The 23,229-nt window shown below is 38.9% G+C and overlaps 1 protein-coding gene across 6 annotated transcripts in view; it reads left to right on the forward strand.

Moving 5' to 3' along the window:
* The window catches only part of MRTFB (myocardin related transcription factor B), a 168,302-nt gene that overhangs the window by 83,716 nt on the left and 61,357 nt on the right, over nt 1-23,229 (forward strand). The window contains exon 1 of one of the 6 annotated variants that reach the window (XM_033102067.1): nt 22,088-22,437. The exons of 4 other annotated variants lie outside the window; for them this stretch is intronic. In XM_033102067.1, the coding sequence (XP_032957958.1) occupies nt 22,317-22,437 (121 nt within the window). In that variant the 5' untranslated portion in view covers nt 22,088-22,316. Of the gene's footprint in view, nt 1-22,087; nt 22,438-23,229 lie in introns of those variants that run through there. One more of the 6 variants, XM_033102068.1, reaches the window with a different exon arrangement.

Here is a 23,229-nt window from a genome sequence, read left to right on the forward strand (position 1 = left end):
GTTGTCTGTCTGTTTATCATGAAATTATTGGAGTTTTTGTCCTTGATACTTGTCAAGTAACATGTTTTGCAAATAATGTTCTCCCAGTCCGTGACTTCCCTGGTTCATTTTCTTAAAGTTTCTTTTGATAAGCAAAAGTTTTAATTTTTGATATAGTCTTAATTTATCCGTTTTATTATGATCATTGCTTTCTGTATCCTAAGAAACTTGTGCCTACCTTTATGTTCTTCCAAAGGCTTTATAGGTTTGAATTTACATTTATGTCTTTGATACACTTCAAATTATCTTTTGTGTCTAGTATGAGATAGGGGTTGAGGTTCATCTTTTTTCATGTGGATTTCTGGTTGTTTCAACACTATTTGTTAAAAAGTCGCCCTTTCCCCATTGGATTGCTTTGGCACCTTTGTCTAAAACCCAGTGGTCATTTAAGTGTGGATCTATCTGTTCCTGGGCTCTCTGAGTTATGTTCCATTCATCTGTTTCTTTATCCTATGCCCACACTACACTGCCCTGATTTCGGTAGCTTTACAGTTAGTCTTGAAATCAGGTAGAGTAAGTCACCCAACTTTGTTCTCCTTTTACAGTGTTGCTGTGGATGTTCTAGGTCCTTTGCATTTTCATTTCTATTTTAGAATCAGCTTTTTTTTTTTTTTTAAGAACTAGCATGAGTATGATTGGGAATGTGTTCAATCTATAGATTAATGTGGAGTGAACTGACATCTTAATCCCAGCCCATCCGTGTAGCTCTCCATTTGTGGAGGCTTTCCTTCGTTTCTCTCAGCCGTGTTTCCTAGTTTTTAGTACAGAGGTCTTGTACCTAAATCTATTTTGACAGTATTGTCCATGAAATTGATTTTTAAATTTCATTTTAGATACTCTGACTTTAAGACCTAAACATTGCTTTTTGCTCTTCTTTGCTGATAATTTTGTAGACTTCTAATAACCATTTCTTAACTAATTGTCACTGATTCAGGAAGTCACATATTAATTTATGCTTCTGTGAAGCATAGGGTAAAAACTCCTTTGAAAGACATTTCGTTCTGCATCAGTTCAGATAATTTATTTCTGCCAAAACTGCTAGAAACCTCCCAGAGTGAGTTTATTTGTGCCTGTGTGTTATGGTCATGTATGAGTGTGTAGACATGTGTGTATTTTAAAGAAAACAATGGGTAGCTGTTATATTACCATCATTGTCAGTGGATGCATTTTGACCTAACTGGTTTATTATTGTTTATTGATGTAACATACATTAAATGGTGGTCTCTGACGTGCTAGGGCTGCAAGGGGGGAAGTTACAGTTTCTTCTCTCAAGGAACAGTCTGACAGTTTATTAATTCATTCTGCAACCACTGATAAGCGTCACTGGTGGTGTGCTTGCTACAGAAACAGCAAGCAAATATAAAGAAACCCAAGAAAAACACATGTTTTTGGAAATATTTTTTATCTGATAAAAATAAGGCTTCTATATTATTACTGAACAGCATACTGTTTTCTTTAACTTGTTTCAGTGTTTAGTAGGACCCTATATACAGTCAGTGAATATCTCCCAGCAGCCTTGCCATTTGTGGCTGAAAATTACTGTCCGAGTTGACCCATACATTAGGAAATCCACTTTTTCCCGCCCTGATTCATAGTACCAGCAGCAGGCACGCCGCTGGGAAGACTGGTTAGGCTGGAAGAGGACGTCGTTTGGGCTGTGTGCTGCGCGGACTTCCGCGCTGTCATGAGTGTTCTCAAGTGCTAGTGCACCGCATTTGGAAAAGAATTCACGATTACTGCTGACAGCAGTATCGTGCTAAGCTGCATGTATTTAGCTATGCACAATTTAGCACTTTATAAAGCTCTACGTTCAAGAATTTACCCTGTTAGGGTGAGACTATTTCTAGAGTATTCTAGTTTTCCAGCCTTTTTTCTTGGTTTATTTGAAAATTGTATGCAGTCTCATAAAAACAATAGAGATGGACTTCGTCATGTTATTTCTGAAGGTTTTTTGTTCATCCTTATTAAATATTGTTTATGTGTATGTGTGCATGTAAAATCTTCTTAATACAGCTTGACTACACCTCATATTCCACTTCTCATTTTCTTCTTAAATTTTTTTGTTTATGTTTGCATTCTGTGTATAGTCTCCAATGTTGTGACTAAGAAAATATTCCTCTTTGACAGTGCTTTAGGTGAGTTTGCCCTTGTATTTCCTATTTTCTTTCCTGTTTCTCCTTGTGAGAAGCTTGCACCCTCCTCCTTGAAACTTCCATGTCCTCTTAAGTTAACATGAAAGTAATGTTCTCTAAAGTTTAAAACAAAAACAAAAAACCTTTATGTTTCCAAAAATAATATTTAGGGAAAAGTTGAAACCGTAACAAACACATTACTCTGGAAGAGAAACCATTGTGATCATACATAAATAAATAGCTGACATCAACTTTTATGAGACATGTTTTCATTGTCAGTCATTGTTTGTACTTCTCCCTCTTCGTTTTGCATTTTCGTTGGTCTTTTCTGCTGCTTAGAGACTTAGCCTACTAGCTCTTTTAAAAATAGTTTGATTATTCAATCTAAAATGGTAGTAGGATATATTACGGTAAATTTGTGAGAAAGAAGAAAAGGAGAGGCCAAAGGTTAATACATACTTATCCTCAGATAATCACTGTTAAATTCTGTAGTGTCTCCTTAATCTTTTTTCTGGATAGACTGTTTGGTTTTAAAATGTCACTGGTGTAAATTAATTTCCTGATTTTTTTTTCAATTTTACATATTTTTTGGTAATTTTTTGCTTCATGAGCAGCACTTTAATTACTGCATACTAGCTCAAGGGAGTGCATCACATACAGTTCAGTTAAGCAAATCCTTATGCTTAGAAACTTAAATTGTTTTTATTTATTGATTTTTTTTTTTGCCATAGATTAAAATTTTTGTCCTATCACTTTTGAAACTGTTAACATACATTTTAGTTCCGTGTGTTAAAGTATTCCTTATGTAGTTAGGTCAGATAAAGTTTTAAGATGTATTCTAGCTAAGAGCACGAACTTTGGGCACGGACAGTTCTAAGTTTCCTTACCACTGTTTTGGTTTCTTCGTCTATAAATCGGGATGAAAGTATAATAAACGTATCTATCTGTTAGCGTTGTTGAGGGAATTAAATGAAATGAAGCAAAGTTCTTAACACCGTGTCTCATACAGTTAGTGCTCAATAGAAAATCTGTAGTAATTATTAGTGTTGAACTGTTTCTATTTCACAGGAATGAAGGATTAGTTAAAGTGAACCTTAGTCTAATTTATATATTATGCCTAATATGCCGTCTCCTGTGTTTGTAGTTCATCAAATTACGTTTACATGGTAAACAAGAGAATTTCAGTATATGAGATGGCAGAAGTCCTCGTTATAAATTAATTTTGTAGTTAGAATTCTGGAATGCTCGTTACTCATAGACTCCATTAAAATGTTCTTCTGTAGCATTATTAGACTGCTTTACAAAAATGTGGCATTGAGCTTGGTAGTATATTATGTCATCTGACTGTCCCTCAGATATTCAAACTAGGTGGAATTCATGTTATGTAGAAGTTCTTTTTTTTTTAATCTTGTTAATTATTTTCAAATGTCTTTATCCTTAATGTTTAAACTAGAAATGTCAGACATAACTTATTTGCCAAATAACATAGAGTCATTTCCTAGAACAATATCAGAACAATAACAGTAACATGACGTAAGAAGATATCTATTTTGCAAAGAGTATAATGATTTGGTGACAGGTCTGATGAAATAAATTACTTATTTCTTCTCAATTTTAAATCCGGAAAAATGCTTTAAAATTGTTAAGTACTTTTTCAATGGCCGTCTTTCTTGCTGCTTTTTAGAATAGAAGTATCTATTTGCTTATCTAGAACTATAATACCTTAACATTTATTTCAGTGAATTATATGCCGTTGCTATTAGGAGACAGTTTGTATTACCAAATGAAAACACTTTAATGTAGGAAATATCTCAGCAGGGTTTAGTCTTCTGTCATCTAAATATAATGCGTGTTCATTTTAGACCATTTTTAAAATTCAGAAAGATTAGAAAGTCATCACTTGGCAATTACCAGCATAATAATTGTTTTAGGCAACAATTACCGATAGAGACTAAAGCTACTTAGTATAGTTCACAGTTTGATGAGGACAAGGATTTCATGCCAAAATAGTTCCTCCCAATATACTTGTTAACGACAACATTAGAGGGAAAAAGTAGTGACGTCAGAGTGGAGAAACCTGGAAGACGCCACCTTAACCACGTGACCAAACTTAACATCACTGGGGTGGGTCAAACTGGTAATCCTGTGCCACCAAGAAGACGCATCACCTCTGGTCTGTAACCTGATCAAATCTCAAGGAACCAAGAGATGAACGCAAATTGAGTGTCATCACACAAAATAACTGACCTATACTCTTCACAAATGTGATAAAAGACAAAAAAAGGGGGGGGGGGCGTGGAAAGATTTAAGACGACATAACTGTTCCATTTTAAAGGAGACTGAGAGACCTGACAGTCAAATGCAACGTGTGAACCTGGACTGGATCGTGAAAAGGAGAAAACTTATTTTCCTTTCCGTAGTAAATAGTATTGAATCAATGTTAGTTACTGATTTAAATAATTGTACTGTGTTTATCTAAGAGAATATCCTTATTTTTAGGGAACAAAGTGTTTAGAGGTAAAAAGGCAACATTCTGTAACTTACTCTCAAATGGTTCAGGGAACATTAGATATAGATACAGAACGAGCATGACAAAGCAAGTATGATTAAGAAACTAACATTCAGGGAATTTGGGGAGAGGAGATACAGGAATTCTTTGGACTATTTTGCAACTTTTCCTGTAAATCAGAAATTATTTCCAAATAAAGTTTTAAAAAACTCATCAAACTGTACATTTCAGATCTATGCATTTTAGTGTATATAAAATATAGCTCAACTATAAAAAAAATTAATGACAAAAATTTTTCAAGTAGATAAGAATGCTGTGAATCTTGTCAAACACTACCAATAAAAGTGAAAATTGGTATCATAGTTCTAGAAAGCCATTAGAAGTATATTATCCCAGAAAGAGGTTTAAACTCTCTGACCCTGTAATTCGATATCTATGACTTTATTCTAAAGAAATACTCTGGACTATTTATTTATATATTTAAAACGATTTATGTACAATGATGTCCATCCTACTATTAACCATAGCAGCAAAATCCAGAACGTGATCCAAATATGAATACACATGGGAGTAATAAAATTATGGTACATACACAATGATATATTGTACAGCCACTGAAATAATGGCTTTAAAATAGAAAAATAATTATTGGGTCCTTACAGTTGAGCCAAAGAAGTAAAAAGTGATTTTATTTCCAGAGGAATAGATAATAACATGGAAAAATGTTTACTGTAATGCTGAGAGGAGAAAAGAAGATCATAAAAATGTGTGTTCAGCATGGTCTCCATTTTGTTTTCTAAAAATTATATGAATGAAAAAAAGACCAGGACAAAATACTGAGTGGTACCTAGGACTTATAGTTTACTTACGTGCTCTGCTTTTTATCTTTCTGAATTTTAAAAATGGTCTAAAATGAACATGCATTATATTTATGATGAAAGAAGATTAAACCTTAGTAAGATATTTTCTATATTAAAATTATTTTGAATTGGTAATCCAAACTGTCTCATAATAGTAACAGCCTGTATATAATTCATTGAAATAAATGTTAAGGTGTTATAATTCTAGATAAGCAGATATATACCTCTATTTGAGAAAAAAGTAAGACAGCTATTGAGAAAGTATTTAACAGTTTTAAAGCATTTCTATGGATTTAAGATGGAGAAGAAATGAGTAATTTGTTTTATCAGGCCTGTCAACAAATCATTATATTCTGACTCTTTGCAGGCGAGATACTTCCTTACCTCATGTAATTCTGATATTATTCCAGGAAATGACTCGGGTACAGTACTCACTATCGTCATTCTCTATGTTATTTGGCAAACAAGTTATGCCTGACATTTCTTGTTTAAACATTGAGAATAAAGCCATTCGAAAATAACATTTATTAGCTGACATTCTACTTTAAAGACAAGCTTTCCTTTCTGCTCTCTTTATTAATTAATTTATATCAGTATGGCATCATGGACGCATATTTATTAATAAATAGTGCTGTTTACTAATAGTACTGCTATTATTACTTATTTTGGAGCTCACGTTGTCTTAGATTCGGCCAGTGGGAGCTTCTTCAAGCTGGCTTCTATGTCCTTTCGATAGGTTCCTGTCGTTCTCTGAGTACTTCTTTGCTTTTTGGCACAGCAGGATCATCTAGGCTCGACTTGTGCTGTTCCCACCCCAGCCCTGGAATCAGCCATTTCTCCTAGGAAGTCTGGTTCATTTCAGTGGAGTATTTATAAACCAAGAACTAGTAGCTGTGTTCATTGCTACCGTTGGTTCATTGCTTCCAGATCCTCTCAGTAGACAGGAAACACATGTGTTTATTCACACACACACACACACACACACACACACACACACACACACACACACACACACACTTAGGTCTCCATCCATTCTTGTGTACCTAAATTCAGGTGAATATTGAACATCAGGCATGCTTTCAGCCCCCCAATCAAGGGTTCAGTCCAGCCTTTTCCCTTTCATATTTGTAAGGCCCTTCTCTGACAGTGAGAAACCTGCCCCCATCATCTACAGTAGATTTTCTTACGTGTTTAACTCTAGAATACACAAATCAGTTTCAGACTTGCTAATTCATACCACTGTGAAAAATAACTCTGCTAAACTTTATAGTCTGTAAGTTACATCTCAGTGAAGCTGTTTAAAAATATTTGCTAACTGGAGTTGAATAGTTGTTTACATTCTTTTTTGTCTTGAGCCGAAAGGTATGCACTCAAAATACTGTATTCAAAGGTTGCTGTGATTGGTTCTATCCCCTCGTCAGTGTCTCCGTGGCATTTATTTGAAATACAGTTGGGTTCACTGATTGTGTTTGTATTCAAATTTGGATGTTCCCCCATTTTTGTTTTTGGGTATGTGATATACTAACAAGGTTCTAAAAGTCAAAACTCTACAAAAAAAAAAAAAGTCCGTAGAGAAGTGTCACTGCCCACCTCTCTCTTCTATCCCCATCCTTCCTGTGCTGTTTCCCCACAGACATTGGTTTCTAGTTTATTCTTCCTTTCATATTTTTCCTCTCAAACAAGCAGCTATAAGTGCATTTTCTTGTTTCCCCTCTTTCTTTACACCGGAGGTAACAGTGATCCTGTTTTTGTTTGCCTATTTCACGTAACATCTGAAGACCACCTCATAATAGTGCATTGAGATCTTCTTTAGTCCTTTTTACAGCCGTATAGTACTCTGTGGTGTGGATGTACCATAGTTTGTTTATTCAACCAATCTCCTGTGTATGGGCATTTAAATTGTTCCCAGTATTTTACAGGTAATGCCGCAATAAATAACTTTTGGCATGTACCATTTTATAATGTTGGAAGTATATCTTGCAGCTAAATTCTTAAAAATGGGATTGCTGGGTCAAAAGGTAAATGCATTGTTGTAGTTTGTTTAAAGATATTGCCGAATTCCTCTCCCAAAGGGTTGTGCCAGTCGCATTCCAATCAGCAGTGTATGAGAATATTCATTTCCCCCACAGCCTAACCAACAGAATGTGTTGTAATATATTTTTTCTTTTTTTTTTTTTTGCCATCTGGTATTTTATTGTAATTTTAATTGCCTTTCTCTAGCTATGAGTAAGGTTCAACATCTTTTTGTATGTGTAAGTGCCATTTCAGAATCTTTTTTTGGAGTAGAGTGTGAATTACCTGTTCATTTCTCTGTCAGGTTTTTAAACTTTAATTTTTAAAGAGTTATTTATGTATTATGGAGACTAACCCTTCCTCTTCAATTTTTTTCTTTTTTGAAATATGGCCAAATTTATAGTCTTTTATTGCTTTTGTTTCGAGGTCAAAGTTAGAAAACTTTTTCCTATGTTCAGGTTATTGGAGAATCCCATCTATATTTACTTAGAGTGCTATATGGTCTGATTTTTAAAAATACTTTTATTAAAAATAGTAACATACAACATTATATTAGTTTCAGGGGTACACCGTAGTTATTCAACATTTACATACCTAAAGAAATGATCACCATGATAAGTCCACCATGATCGTATCGTACCTGATTTAAAACATTTTTTATGCCCAATCTACTTGAAGTTTAATTTTATCTCATAAGGCTCTTTCTCCCTCCCTAAAGCAACTTGTTTTTTCTTCTGTGTTTTCCTTGGTTTTATTTTTTCCACATGAACTTAAGTATCAACTTGTCTAGCTCCTTTAAAAAGCTTGCTGTTGTTTTTATTGAGATTGCTTTAAATTTGTAAATTAACATGCAGAAAACTAACATTATTATGATGTAGTATTATTCCACCTAAGAACAAGGTCTGTCTTTCTATTTGTTCAAGTCGACTTGTGTTTTCCAGGTGTTGTGCCCATTTCTTGTTTACTCCTGAGGGCTTATCTTCTGTGTTGCTGTTCCTAATAGGTTTCCTCTACTGTTCTAGTCTCCAACTGCTTACTGTTCGTGGATCTGAAGCCTCCTGATTTCTGTATGTGTTTGAATTTATCCTACCTGAAGTTTGCCAGGTTTCTTGAACTTGTGGATTTATGTATTTCATCAAATTTGGGGAATTCTCAGGCATTATTTTTGCAAATATCTTTTCCTCCCCCTTCTCTCAGCTTTCCTGTGGAACTCCAATTGCACATAAGATAGACCTTATGATACCATCCCATGGGTCACTGGGACTCTGTTCTTTGGGGGGTTTTAATCTTTTTTTTTTTCCTCTTAGGCAAGTAGTTTACTTTCATATTCATTGATATGGTTTATGGATTTGAATTTTTCTCTGATCACTGCTTTAAATAAATGCCTTTGATTCTGATTATACAGAAAACTCCACTATTTTCAGAAGTTCTTTCATTTTTTTCCCCTTTTTTCTATGAGCTAATAAATGTTACTAATTTTCATATACAGGCCTTTTTAATTTTTTCATTTTGTTTCTAGTATATGTTGTTTATAATATTTTTTATTTTATGGAAGTCGCTCAAGTTTTCCTTGTGAACTATTATGTGATCGTTTTTAAATATTCCATGTATGTTCAAGAGGGTGTTTTCTCTATCATCAAGGTGTAAAGTTCCCCGTAGTTAACCTTGTATGTGCATGTGTGTGTGTATCTATATCTCCTCACTGATTCTTCGCCTGCTTCCTCTGTTTGTACTGGGAATGGCAGGTTATTTGCATGTTTCTGTCTATGTCAGATTGTATCTCCTGTTATTTTCGTTTGATAACCGTGGTTATGTTGTTCTGGGCATAATCATGGCTGTTATATGCTTATTATCGATATGGCTTCTGGTATTACTAGGCGTCCTTTTTTGTCACGTGTAATGTTTGTTGCTTGAATTCTGTCTTCTGTGCTCAGGAACACGGCCTCTTGCCCGCCCTGACCTGCAGCGCCTGTCAGAACACCCAGTCGTCCCACCCGCCAGTCACAGCACGCAGGTCACCAAGCACACACTGAGAAACCCTTGTTATTACACTTGGGATTCATATCACTTTCTTTATTTTAGTAGATAAATAGGTTTGTTGGTTTGGTTTTTCTTTTTCCTTTCTGTTTTTTTTTGTTTGTTTGTTTGTTTTTAAGATTTTTTAGAGCAGTTCTGCTGGATAGTTGCTTTCACATTTTAGACGCCCAGATAAATAATAATCTATTGCATTAAAGTTTTTTAAATAGCAGAGACAGTTTAGGAGTTATCATGTTACATAAAGGAATTTCTCTGTCTGTTCCCACAAGTACCATTGTGTTTTTTTAAACACATTTATTGAAGTATAATTGACATACAATAAATGCGCATATTTAAAATATTCAACTTGAGGAATTTTGACATCACCACAATCAAGATAACATTTTCATCGCCCTTAAGAATGTCCTCATGTCGCTTTGTAATCCAGTCCTCTTTCCAGGCAACTGCTGGTCTCTTTTCTGTCACCGTAGATTAGTTTCCATTTTCCAGTATTTTCTATGTGGAAATATGTATACATGTGCTCTTTTTTGTCTGGTTTTTTTCATTCAGCATAATTATTTTGATATTTATCACTATTGTTGTAAGTTCTTTTTAATTGCTGAGTAGTATTCCATTCTATGGGTATACTAAAATTTATTTATTCATTCACATATGCATGGATGGTTATTTGCAGTTTTTGGCTGTTACAAATAAAGGTGCCGATAAAGTTCTGTTGAAGAAACCATAGTTTCTTCAAAAGCTGAGCGTACACCTCCTATATGACAAAGCCTCTATACAGAAGAAAGGAGTGTGAGTATCTACACGAACATTTATACATAAATGTTCATGACAGGTCTATTCATGTAGCTCAAAACTGGAAACTGCTCAAATGTCCATCAACAGTTGAATTGATAAACATACTGTGGTATGTCCATACAACGGATTACTACTCAATAATAGGAAAGCTGATACATTCAACAACGTGGATGAACTGCAGAATCATTAGGTGAGGTGAAAGCGTTCAAACACAAAAGACTACACACTGTATGATTTCGCCTCCTTGAAATTCTAGAAAAGGCAAACGAATCTATCATGGTGGACAGCAGATCAGTAATGATGGGCGTAACAGAAGGATGTACTGCAAAGGGGCAAGAAGAAACTTGGGAATGGTGGAAATGTTGTTTATCTTGGACGTGGCGGTGGCTTCACAGGTGTGTGCCTCCATCACAGCCCACCCAGGTACACCTTTACATGGGTGTATCTTATTGTCTTCATACCTGTGATTTTTAATGGTCAGGCAGAACCACATAATTATAACAGGTATTTTTAATTGTTAGTTTATTACAAGGAAGACACTTATCGCCTAGCCTGGACTGCTGGGTATATAAGAATTTACTTAAAGAGAAACTTGACCATGTGAACACAATTACAGCACGGGACTAGCTCTCACGGGAAATAAAAAGATGAGTGAGATGCAGTTCCAGCGTTTGTGAAATTTACCGAGGTGGAGAAGGGATGTCAAGAATATGAAAATTATTCAGACAAGTGCTAGAGAAAGCCTAGAGGAGTGGTTAAAAGCACCCAGTCTTTCTCAACTAAGGCTCTGTGGGAAAATCAATCTTTACAAATGTGATTAGAGCGAGTGTTTTCTCAATTATCTCAAGGATGACATAGCTAATACCATTTTAGACACATAGGAGAGAGGTTAATTCATTCTGTACAGTGGACACTTTTGGGCATTAGGGCTTAATTCTCTCATAGGACCCAGTGAGAAGAGCTAGTAGACTGAAGCCTGCTGTACTGCCTACGTTAAAAATGTCTTCTACTCCTTAAAAGCTGTGGAGCTGGACTAGTGGACTTCGGTGTCTCACTCTAACATGGAGCTGGCAGTAGAGAGAGTGATTGGGAAGAGGAAACTGAATGAATATATTTAAACACTTCATGCCATGGATGAATTGAGCACTCCAGGGCACAGGAAGTGACAAGTGACATGTATGCGTTAGTGACCAGCATCGGTTGTCTCCTTCATTATCATTCACAGAATGCTGAGTCCTCCCACGACAGGTATCACGAGTGTTCAGAGTGTGCAGAGGAAAAAGACCTGCCTCTTTGGGGATGTTGACAGACACCCTGGAAATTTTCTCGGGGAGACTGGTACTAGAAATAATTCTTGAAGATTGCTTGAGCACACTTTTGCATGGGCAGAGATCAGAAATAGGGAATTGCAGGCAGAAGAAAAAACTTGAGCAGAGCCAAGGAAAACTCAGCATATTTGGGAGTGTTAAGCAGTTTGACTTAGCTGAAGCATAGGGAACACGTCGGAGGTTAATAACGCTGTATGAGGAAGTGGTGACAAAGCATCGATGGCTTTGTGTGCCAAAGTGAAGAAATGTGGGCAGAATTAGGTTGAGTATGGGAGAGGCCCCGATGAGTTTCTGTCGGCTGAGAGACATTCCTTGTTTATGCAGGCAGCATGAACTGAGCAGTCACAGTGTCCCATCTATTAGGTCCACAAGAATGAATAAGACAGTGCGGATTGATTTTGAAGTGCATTGTCTGGAGCTGGCCCAGCATGAGGTCAATGCCAGCGAATCACTTGCCCTTTTTAAAAAATTTTTTGTTTTTCCATGAAAGTCAAGCAAAGCCTATGTTATAAAATTAGAGATCATTTAGTCGTGAGTATAGCGTATAATCTTAAAATCAAGGGTATCTTAACTGCAGGAGCTTTAGAAAGCCATTGAGAAAGCAAGAAGTGCATGATCCAGAGGGTGAGGTATTGTGTTTGTGTGTACAGAGGAGGTGTTTAGAGTTTATGGTCAATGCCAGTGCAAAGGATGGAATTAATAAGGGAGAGCGTTCGGAATAGTCAACGTCTTAGGAGGTTAGAAAAGAGAGGAGAACAGGGAGCTGCAGACATCTTGGTAGGCATGAAGGATCTTAGTGGAGAAGTGTAATTTATTGATAACAGGTTTGTAAGTTGGTAGAAGCAGAGTGTCTGGATTCCCTTTGGCCAGAAAAAAGATTACTTTTTCCTGAAAGAGAGGAGGTAGAATGGGAGTGAGAAAGCAGAGTGGAGCTTAGTGTCTGAAGACCTCAGTATGAGTTAATACCGGGGCCCAGTTACTTGCTGAGAAAGGCATGAGGCGGTCGTGTAGTGCAGCCTTGAGGGAAATGGAAGTGTTTTGGGGACAATGACACAGTTCAAAGTAGAGTCAGTAAGTGACAAAGGAAGCATTTTCGAGCATGTGTGAGGCCATGACATGATTTTCGATGGTGTTATAATGGTCTTCCTGCCTCCCTAAGCGCTCAAGGATGCTTGGTGTTGTCTCCACCTTTGTCATGACTCCCAAGACGGCAAAGTAAGCCACCAGGTCAGATCAGGTAAACAAAGGTAAGTGTTTAATTCCCACCTCAGGATAACGTCGTGGAAGCTAAGCAGCAGAGTAAATAGGTCCCATCTCCCCATTTCAGTTGCACCGTGAACTAGTGTTTCATGAACTTAATACACAGACCCTTTAAAAACTATGGGTAGATGATTTCATCTTTTTTCTTTTTAAAGTGGTGAAAAAAAGTTTATTAGAAGAGCTAGTATACTCCAAAGAATTAGGAGTGGGCCGAGCGCAAAGAAAAACGACTTAAGGCCCAGATCACTTAATTTTTATTAGTATAATATTGCTGAATTATGTACTACCATAAATGAAGTATAAACTCCTTGAGCTTAGCACTTTCACAACTACAAAACAGAAACCCTTTTGCATATTACTTACAAAAATCTACAAAGCTAGCAAAATTTAAATCAATTCACTGTGACATGACGTGTGTTTTGCATAAATGTGACTGCGGCTGGACGATGGCGCCCACTGCTCTAGCACAGGCTCAAGCCTGCACGGCCCGTGCCGGCGACTCATTTTTCCCACCCCATTTCTCTATTCAAACTACTGCAGACTGCATCCTGTTTCGCCTTTCCTAGGCTTGACTGTGTCATCACAATGACCAGCTCTCTACGCTTCATTCTTATATGGCAACACTTCAATTTTTTTTCAAGGTTAACAAAATGAAAACAACTTTTTAAATTTTCATAAAGAATTCATTCAAGAACACATCTGAGAATCTATGCTTAGATTCCTGATATTATGACCTAGTGTTCTTTTTCAAAATTTATTTTTCAGTTACAGTTGACAAGCAATACTGTATTTCGGGTGTACAACATACAGATTAGACATTTATATAACTTACAAAGTGATCCCCACAATAAGTCTAGTACCCACCTGACACCATCCATAGTTATTCCAATGTTATTGACTCTATTTCCTATGCTGTCCTTTACATCCCCATGACTGGGGTTTCTGTCTTAATCCCTTCCCCTTTTTCACCCAGCCCTCGATCCCTCCTCCCCTTTGGCAACCAGCAGTTTGTTTTCTGTATCTATGAGTTTGTTTCTGTTTTGTTTATTCATTTATTTTGTGTTTTGGATTCCGCATATAAGTGAAATCATGATTCTTGTCTTTGTCTGAGTTATTTCACTTAGGTCCATCCATGCCATTGCAAATAGCAAGATTACCTTCTTTTTGATGGCCAAGTAATATTCCATCGTTGTCTATCGATGGACACGTAGGTTGCTGCCATATCTTGGCTATTGTAAATAATGCTGCAGTGAACATAGGGATGCATATATCTTTTCAAATTAATGTTTTGGGTTCTTCAGATAAATACGCAGAAGTGGAATTGCTGAGCCATATGGTAGTTCTAGTTTTATTTTTTTGAGGAACCTCCATACTGTTTACCACAGTGGCTGCACCAATTTGCAATCCCACCAACAGTGCACGAGGGTACCCATTTCTCCACATCCTTGCCAACACTTGTTATTTGTTGATTTACTGATGATAGCCATCCTGACAGGTGTGAGGTGATATCTCATGGTGGTTTTCATTTGCATTTCTCTGATGATTAGTGATGTTGAGCATCCTTTCATATGTCTATTGGCCATCTGTGTGTTCTCTTTGGAGAAATGTCTGTTCAGGTCTTCTGTCCATTTTTTGATCAGGTTGTTTGTTTTTTGAGTGTTAAGTTGTATGAGTTACTTGGCCATGGTTAGTCATCTGGGGGCAATTTTTCTATTTCATTACTCCATTTAAGTGAAAAAGTGTCAGCAGGGTTTTCTGCATGTATAAAAATTTTAAATTTAAAAGTGAAATTTCAAGTAGTAGGAATTCACCAGAAGGTATTAAGTTCCAAACCAAAAAATAATGCACTTTACCTGCACTCTGCTGTAGCCTCAGGGGGCGTGGCTGGAAATTGTGGAACTTGTGTGTGTCTTGCTACAGAAACCCCAAACCTATTAAACATGTAGCCTAGGGGATAACAGAAGGAAGATCATTCCAGAAATGCGTTCTAACAGACCCTGACATTTGGGGAGTACCCCTCATGCTTATGTGAGGTATCGTAAATGCATATTTTCCTAATAAATGCATTTTCCCCTAATTTTTGTAATCACAGAAAACAGCTCTTGCTGCTGTTACTTCGTTTCTATAGATGAGGCAGGCCCAGCACAAGGCTGTTGCCACTTTTTCTAGATCTCGCAGCTGAATTGTGTTTAAGTCTGAAGTCTTCCTTTCACAAAACCATCCTGCCTCTAACCTTCATAAATCCATCTGTGATGTTATCCATCTGAAATTAAATGATCTATTATTTAAAATGCATGCCTCTGAAAATCACATATAAATTTAGAAAAAAAGGCAGGGGGGAAGACATACAGGCTTTTGCTTTTGGTGAAAAGAATGTTCAACTCAGAAAACCCAGATTAAAGATATGTGTTCACTAGTAGAGCGACATGGAAACACATCATTTCATATCTGGACTGCAGTTTTTTTCTTTCCTTTTTTTTTTCTTATCAAAACAAGTATGAATATATGTTTCCTCTACCTCAGAATTGCTAAGAATCAAAAGATCCTCAAAAGATACACTAAATATACTTGTAATCTAAAATCACTGTCACAGGTGAACACTTATTTTCTCATTGAGGGTGTCCCATGTACAGTTCACTCTTATTTTATTTTTTCTCAGCAAAATAGGGGACATTGGTTTTCGGTCTTGTAGATTAAGCATTCTCAGCAGGGTGAGAATTGGTTCTTGGTGGATACGCCCAAATCTCTGTTTTTAATGTAGAAGGTACAGATGCACGGACAGTGCATAACCAGATATGTGGTGTTACACTTTCATGGAACGTGTGTAGGGAAAAAAGCATATAGAGGAGGCTCGAGAGATAGGGACAACGGTGTAAAACCAGTTTGAGAAACACTGTGTAGGCAGATTCCCCATCATGACAAGTGCTGGCCTCAGATCACACGATCGTCACTTCCTGACATCACCTCCAGTCTTTGCTAGGATTTGACCCTCTTACCTTGCCACTCCTCACTGCTACCTCTGCTAAACCTTCAAAGCTGTAGTAGTTCATTCTCCCTGTGAAGTCCACAGTTCGGAATTTGCAGGAGACTGCACTGAAGATACATAATCGAAGGAAAGCTCTTTGTTGTAATCTTCCAGCCAGTTGTCTGTATTGATATGTTTATAAGTAACTGTAAAACTCAGAAATAGAGAAAGGGTCTGCATGACTGTCTTAAAGCTGATGGAGTATATTCTGTCATCTCCTGACTGTCCGCACTAAAGATCTGGGCAGGCGAAGACACGCGGCACCGGTCACTAGGTAGGTACCGCCGGATCACTGGGCTTGGGCGGTGCCATCATAATGTGACGGCCTGAAGGCGAGCTGTGATGTGTGCCCCTCACCCCCGTTCCCACCAAGTGCTCTTCTCAGTCGAAGCAGAGATCAGTCAGCAAACCATTGATGGTAAAACCCCAATCCTGGAAAACCTTGCCAGAGTTGCAGTTCCCGTCTTCAGGAGGGTAAAGCAGACACAGGAGGGTCGTGCCATCTGTGCCAGGCTTGTCTGTCTTCTAGAATGAAAGGTGACAATGAGCCCAAATTACAAACCCAATGATTAGGCCGTTTTGCCCTGTTGTAGTGTTCAATTATGCTGCAGTACTTAATTGCCCAAATCATTGATATTCCTTTAAACTCTTATTATCTTAGAAATGTCAGAAAAATGTATCCTTTCTCATGAAACAGTGGCTTCCATAGAAGCTAACTTGTTAATCTCTTTATACCTGACATACTATGTGTGTGATATCTGTGCATTTAAAAAATTAGAAAACTCAAGGAGTTTGAAGGTATGCTGTCTGATTTCAGATATAGCAGTCTTGAATCATCCTTTTTTACAAAAAAAATATTTTTAAATTATCAGGATTATTAAGTTGGGCTTAATAATTATTATACTGGGCACCATTACCATTTAGTAATTATCTGAAGATATATTTTATAGTGGTGTTTTATAATGTAAATAGGAGAAAATCAAGGATCAAATATGTATTTTTCTAAAAATATGGTATGCTTAGGAAAAAAAATTGAGGCGTAACCTCAACTGAAGTTTTTCTCCTTAAATGTATCGAGTCTAATTGACTCTGCGTAAAGTTTGTAATCCTGCGATTCAGACTGTGTAAGGGAAGCCCTAGAGTGTCCCCGCATTTGCTTCCGTGATTGGCTACTTGAGCACCTGTTATGAAGGACCGAGATGTGGAAAATGCAAAGCAGAAGGCACTGCCTCCTGTCGCAGTGTCAGGAGCACTACAAGAGAGGCCCTCGGACCCTCAGTACTGAGCGCTCTCTCTGCACTCGGTTTCTAATTACATCAGCCATTATTTTTGGCAGTTTTTACATCGGTGAAACGTTGCCCACTTGGTCATATTCTCAGGTTTTTCCTCATTGAAGTCCAGCTCGTCACAGAGATAATCTTTTATCAGCAGTTTTATACGCATATATTGACTCTGCCAAGTTTTTTGTGTAGGTCCCTTGAGCCGTGTTTGTTTCTGTTCTGATTCCCTGAAGCCTTTCTTGGATTGTTCCTCCTCCCCAAGCCATACAGTTTTTCTCACGCTTCTTAAGTGTCTGTGCTGGGGGGTAGTGGGAACATTGACTTGATTTAGCAATCTGTTTTATATGAACACAGCTCTTCTGGGTGTGTACACGCGAACCTGCAGAAGCAGATTTATCAGCCAAAGTGACTTGAATCACCTATCATTTGAAGTTAAATGTCACTCATGACAATAGAGCCGAATGACACTGAAGATGATGGAGCACACAGAGTAAGGAACAAGGGCAGACCTACTGGAAGGCAATTCCTGTGACAACCATGGGCTTCTCTTCCTTCTGCCCTTCGTTCCTCATTCAATCCAGAAGACATTGTGTGGGGCGAAGCAAGGCAGCTGCCTTGTGGGAGGGGGGCTTCAGGGCACAGGCAGGGTTTGGCTGCAGCAGTGACCGTAAGGAGGTGAACAGTGTATCCATGGGGGGTTGGGGGGTGCGTGCTGGAGACCGTGGGAGACAGCGTTCTCATTACAGGAGAAGAGGGTCACAAATACAGACAAGAGGGAACCTGTGGCATTGGATTCAAGTTGGAGCATCAGGGTGAACTCCTGGTTTTCAGTATAAGATAAGTGTAAAGGTATGTAGTTAAACACAGACCTACATTGCACATCTGGTAATCTCCAGAGGGATGTAAATGTGTGTGTTTGCACACGTACACGCACGTAACTCACCGACATAGTCCCTAACTCACCTACAGAGAGTGCTGGGGAACAGTGACACCCTACGCCCATGAGCACACCTAGTGTCCGCATCCTGGTTTCTCAGCGGAGCAGGAGGCAGAAAAGGTGAGCCTGGGACATCTTGTGCCAGAGAGCAAAACAAGTGCTCAAAGGAGGATAGATCATGACAGCTGGAAATTGAAGCCAGCTGGAAGGCCAAACCTGGAATAATTCACATCAAAATAAATCAGGATAGAAACATGTTATAACCCATTGAATAAAACAGGAACCCATGAGTCCATGCTGATATAAATGGATACCATAAACCAGATAAAGAAAATTCTTTTTACAGTAGGATGTGTCACTAATAAATGTAGAAGGAATGATAGAATTTTCAAAATCACCATTTGACAATCATCATAGTAATAATTAATTCAACCCCAGAAAATAATTACAAACAGGAAACGTTGTACAATGAAGAAGGCTGGCCGGTACTGTCTTGATCAGCTAGTGAAAATAAACATGATCAGTTATGAGACAGATTGAATTTGTGCACACCCTGATAGGATGCAAAGAACGTGTCATTTTGTGGCATTCCTGCCCAAAATATCTCTGCCATCACCTGGATCTAATCATGAAGACACGCCAGACAAACTTAAATTGAGGGTAATTCCACAAAATAACATGTCTGTAATCTTCAAAATTCAAGGAAAGTCAAGAAAGATGCAAAAAAGTAGAGACTTGCTAATTCAGTGCCGCTTGTGGTCCTGCCCTGGATCCTTTTGCTTTTGGGGACGTCGTAGGGACAATCGGTGGGACTCACGTGGAGTCTGTGGATTAGATGGTAGCAGTACATCTGTTAACTTCCTGTCATTGATGGTTATATTATGGTTAGAAAGGAGCATATCCTTGTTTGTAAGACTTACACACCCGAGCACTGGAAGTAGAGAGGAGGTGTCATGTCAGAGCCTACTCAAAGACAGCTCAAGAAAAAATGCTCTGCGAACTTGAAGTTATTTCAGATTTTATAAAATTGCAAAACAAATGTTCTGTCAGGCATATTTACCACTAGAGATTATATCCTTTCAAAACTACAGAGACAAGACTTTTGATGTAAACCTACAGCAGGTCTATTTCCTTATTGTGATTTTTTGATATTTATCAGATACAAAAATAATAAAACAGAGAATCCTTAAATGAAGAGAACTGTTTTATTTTTTTAACCCACTCGACATACATGCAACACACACACACACACACACACACACACACACACACACACACACACCCACCCACCCACCCACCCGAAAGCCAGTAAAGGATTTAAAGTGACTGGTATAGCTGTGTATCTACTCAGGTTTCTAAACTTGTGGCCTGAAAACAGTTGGACAGGATTTTAAAAAGCAACATCCTGAAAAAGCGAATGTTGGGGTTTATTGTTTTTGTTCTTTTTGCAAGGTAATTAAGAATGTAGGCCCTAGAGCCAAGCTTCCTGTTTGGAGTTCTGGCCTGCACTTACAAGATACAGGACCTCTGACAAAGGATTTGATTTTTCTAGGCCTCAGTTTTCTCATCTGTAAATCAGGGTGATAATGTTGAACTCATAAATCTGTCAACAGAATAAATGAGATAATATACGAAAAGCCCTTAGGCTGTATAAGCACTAAGTAAAGCTGGCTGCTGCTGTTGTTATTTCAGGAAAAGTTAAAGTGCTTTCACAAAACCCTTCTTGTATGATTATGTTGGCTTCTTTCTCCTTCGCCAGGAGAATTATTAGGAGGCCATAAAAGTTATGGCCTCTGCTGTTAAACCTGTCCCAGGATCCAGCTAAAGCCTGGAAATGGAGCATATGCTAGAAGACAGCAGGCATTGTAATGCAAAAGAAAAAAGACTTGGGCTTCACAGAACTCAGACTTGAGTTGAATTTCAGACCTGCCACTTAGAAGCTTTGTAACTTTGGTCTTGGTCTGTCAAATGTCTATGTACAAATAATCATAGAGATCCCAAGGGCTGTTGGAGGTTAAATGAAGACAAATTTTGCAAAACTTCTAATAAATTGACCAACCTAAAGAATGTCCTCAAAAAATGATGGTTCTTTTCCTTACTCCTTTAAGGTGCAGGAACAGTTAATTTAGAAGAATAAAGGCCTTAGGATTAGAAACAGTAGCAGAGCATCTGAGGGCATTTTTGAGAAGTGTGATAAGCTCGTTGTAGCTGTTTGTTCCTGCAGAGGTTTAGACTACCCACGATGGGCTTAAATTGCTTCAGAAGGAATTTCAGTTGACAAGGAGCATGTCATGTGTTGTGTAATCCCATTCTCGAGAGAAGCTGGAGAAGGGTAGATAACTATCTTTCTAGAACAGCACGGGGTTCGTGCATACTAGCTTTGGAACCAGGGACAATGGACAGACTCTTCATCTAGTTCCCATCTATGTTTAAACGGAGAGGAGAACATTGACTTTTCTGGATGGAAAAATGGAAGCCTCTGTTTATCCCGCAGAAGGATCGTGTCAGATGCATAATCAAAATTTTTTTCTTTTAAAGAGAAAATGTGCCTCCTTTAGAGAACATTTAGTTCGTCTAAAATTAGTGACTCTTGGTCATTGATCTAGGACTTCTTTAGAACTGTTGCAGATTAGTAAAAGTTTTCCTGTTGCACTTTCTTCTGCTTTAATTAATTCACTCACTCCTGCAACATGTATTTATTGACAACTCCTAATATTCCAGTTTTGGACTGTTGCAGATTAGTAAAAGTTTTCCTGTTGCACTTTCTTCTGCTTTAATTAATTCCCTCACTCCTGCAACATGTATTTATTGACAACTCCTAATATTCCAGGCAGTCTGCTAGATGTTGGTTATAAAAACATGAACAAAACAGGTCACTCCCTGGTGGGAGAGGATTCAGTGTACTGCCCTTAAACCTCTGATGGGCTTCGTGGGAGCTCTTTGCAAAGAAGCTGACTTTGAGCCATTAAAACAATTAGATTCTTTTGGCTCCAGCTACAGCTAAGTGTATGTTTGGGGTATAGGAAAACAGGCTTAACTCCACATCTGCCTGGAACGGTCATCCCTAGAGGTTTCCTTCAGGCCGGATCCCTGTGTCTAGTGGCCAGCACTCTGATTTGCAGGAGAGGTGCCAGTTGTTGATAGCTCATGTGAAATTCAACTTGGGCTGGTCGCTGGTTGAGTCTGTTATGAAATAGAAGCTCTCTGCGTCTCTGCTTTTAATACCAGGGAGGAGGTTTCCTTAGAACAACAATGGCGATATTAACTCTCTCGGCCAACGAGTGGTACCGAGGAAAAGTGCTGCTCAGGTCTGAACTGGCGGTGCAGAAAGCTGCAATGACAGTACACGTGTGTCCCTGTTACAAAGAGCACGGCTTTGCCAGGGAGAGCTGGCCGCTGCAGAAAGCACCCCACGGACCGCTCTTTGCTGGTGCAGCGCACAGCCTTGATCCAGATGGGCTCCGAGCAGGGTTATTCAGCGTGGTGCCTCTGCCGAGATAAGACCCGCTTCCTGCAGATGCCCTGGGCTGCCGTGTGTTTAGCTGGAGACCTTAATGAGTAATGAATGTACTGGTCTGGCTGATAGAAAGTATTTCCACCGCCTGCGGCTGTGTTTATAGAGAGCGGGAGCGAGGCCACAGGCAGCAATTTGTCCTCTTAGGTATCAGCAGAGTCTTCTCTTTTAACAACTAGAGGATTTATTTTTAACTGCTTGACTCAGTGTGTGTGTCAGATGATTCGGACCATCGAACTGCATGCAGAGTGAAGCGCCCGGCGGGGCGGGGGGAGCTGCAATGGCAAGGGAGGGGGGCTGGCTGGGAAAGGGGCGGGGCTTGAGCATCGTGCCTCCGTGGCTGTGCCTCCCAACGTGGGAGAGAGTTGAGGGCTTCCAGCAGCATGACCGTGTGCAGGTCGGGCTGGGGACTGCAGGCTGATGGCTGCCTTGCTCTGCTTCAAGACGTAACTGCCCAGTGCTGACCGGGCCTTGTGCCGAGGCGCCCCGGACCCAGGGACCAAGGTACTCTGAGCGCCGGCCTCTGCTGCTCGGCAGATTGAGCTCTCCTCCTGCTGGGCGCTGCCTGTCTGCAGAAGCCTCTCACCATGATCGATAGCTCCAAGAAGCGGCAACAGGGCTTCCCAGAGATTTTAACGGCTGGGGATTTCGAGCCATTAAAAGAAAAGGAATGCCTTGAGGGGAGCAACCAGAAAAGTCTCAAGGAAGGTCAGTCTGTCTGTGGACAGGGGCAAAGCTGCCGGATTTCTGTTCCCATCCACCAGGCTGAGCGCGTGTCTGCTTCCCATGCTGTGCGTCCGCTCTCTGTGTGAACCCCTGTACCTCCCTTACAGGCTGTAAGTTCTGTGGAATGAAAGCTTAATGCTTTTCTTGGTTAGCTCTCTCTAAAGATTCATTAACTGATAGAACTCGAGGGATTTTGCAATAATTACTACAGTAAGGGGACTGATGAAGCCAGTCCTCGTTTCAGTAAAATCCTTCATTTTGTATATTTTCTCGGGTTCCCTAGTTTTTGCCACCCCCTCTTTGGAGAGGCCATTTCCTTTTCAATATTATTCAGAACACTGCTTCTTTTAGGTTTACAAACACACAATTCCAGGAAAATTAATTTTTTCCAATTGACATGTTTACGTTTCTTATTGTTTGAAACGAGGAAGGTAGCTCGCTCTTTCTTAATTATATTTTTAAACGATTAGTTTAATTGGTCGTGATGCACAGTGCATCCGTCTGTTTTTCAAAGCACAGTTATTGCTATTTATTGCATAGTTTTGTGGTCTTTCTTTTTTTTAACAAAGCAAAGAATGAGCTTAAGAATACTGTCAATTACTGTTCGTGGCCACTGCACAGGTACCTCACTGATTGGTTTAAGAAAAGGGCAGAGGTGTGTTCTCTGCTGCCCTGTGTCCTGGCATACGGAAGGTGACAGGACCTGTGCACAAGCGCTTACTGTAGCAACTGGAGATCGAGGACCCCGGTGCAAGAAATTCACGATGTACAGAA

Source organism: Rhinolophus ferrumequinum, assembly GCF_004115265.2.
Source record: "Rhinolophus ferrumequinum isolate MPI-CBG mRhiFer1 chromosome 15 unlocalized genomic scaffold, mRhiFer1_v1.p scaffold_54_arrow_ctg1_1, whole genome shotgun sequence".
In the NCBI taxonomy this organism is placed as follows: domain Eukaryota; kingdom Metazoa; phylum Chordata; class Mammalia; order Chiroptera; family Rhinolophidae; genus Rhinolophus; species Rhinolophus ferrumequinum.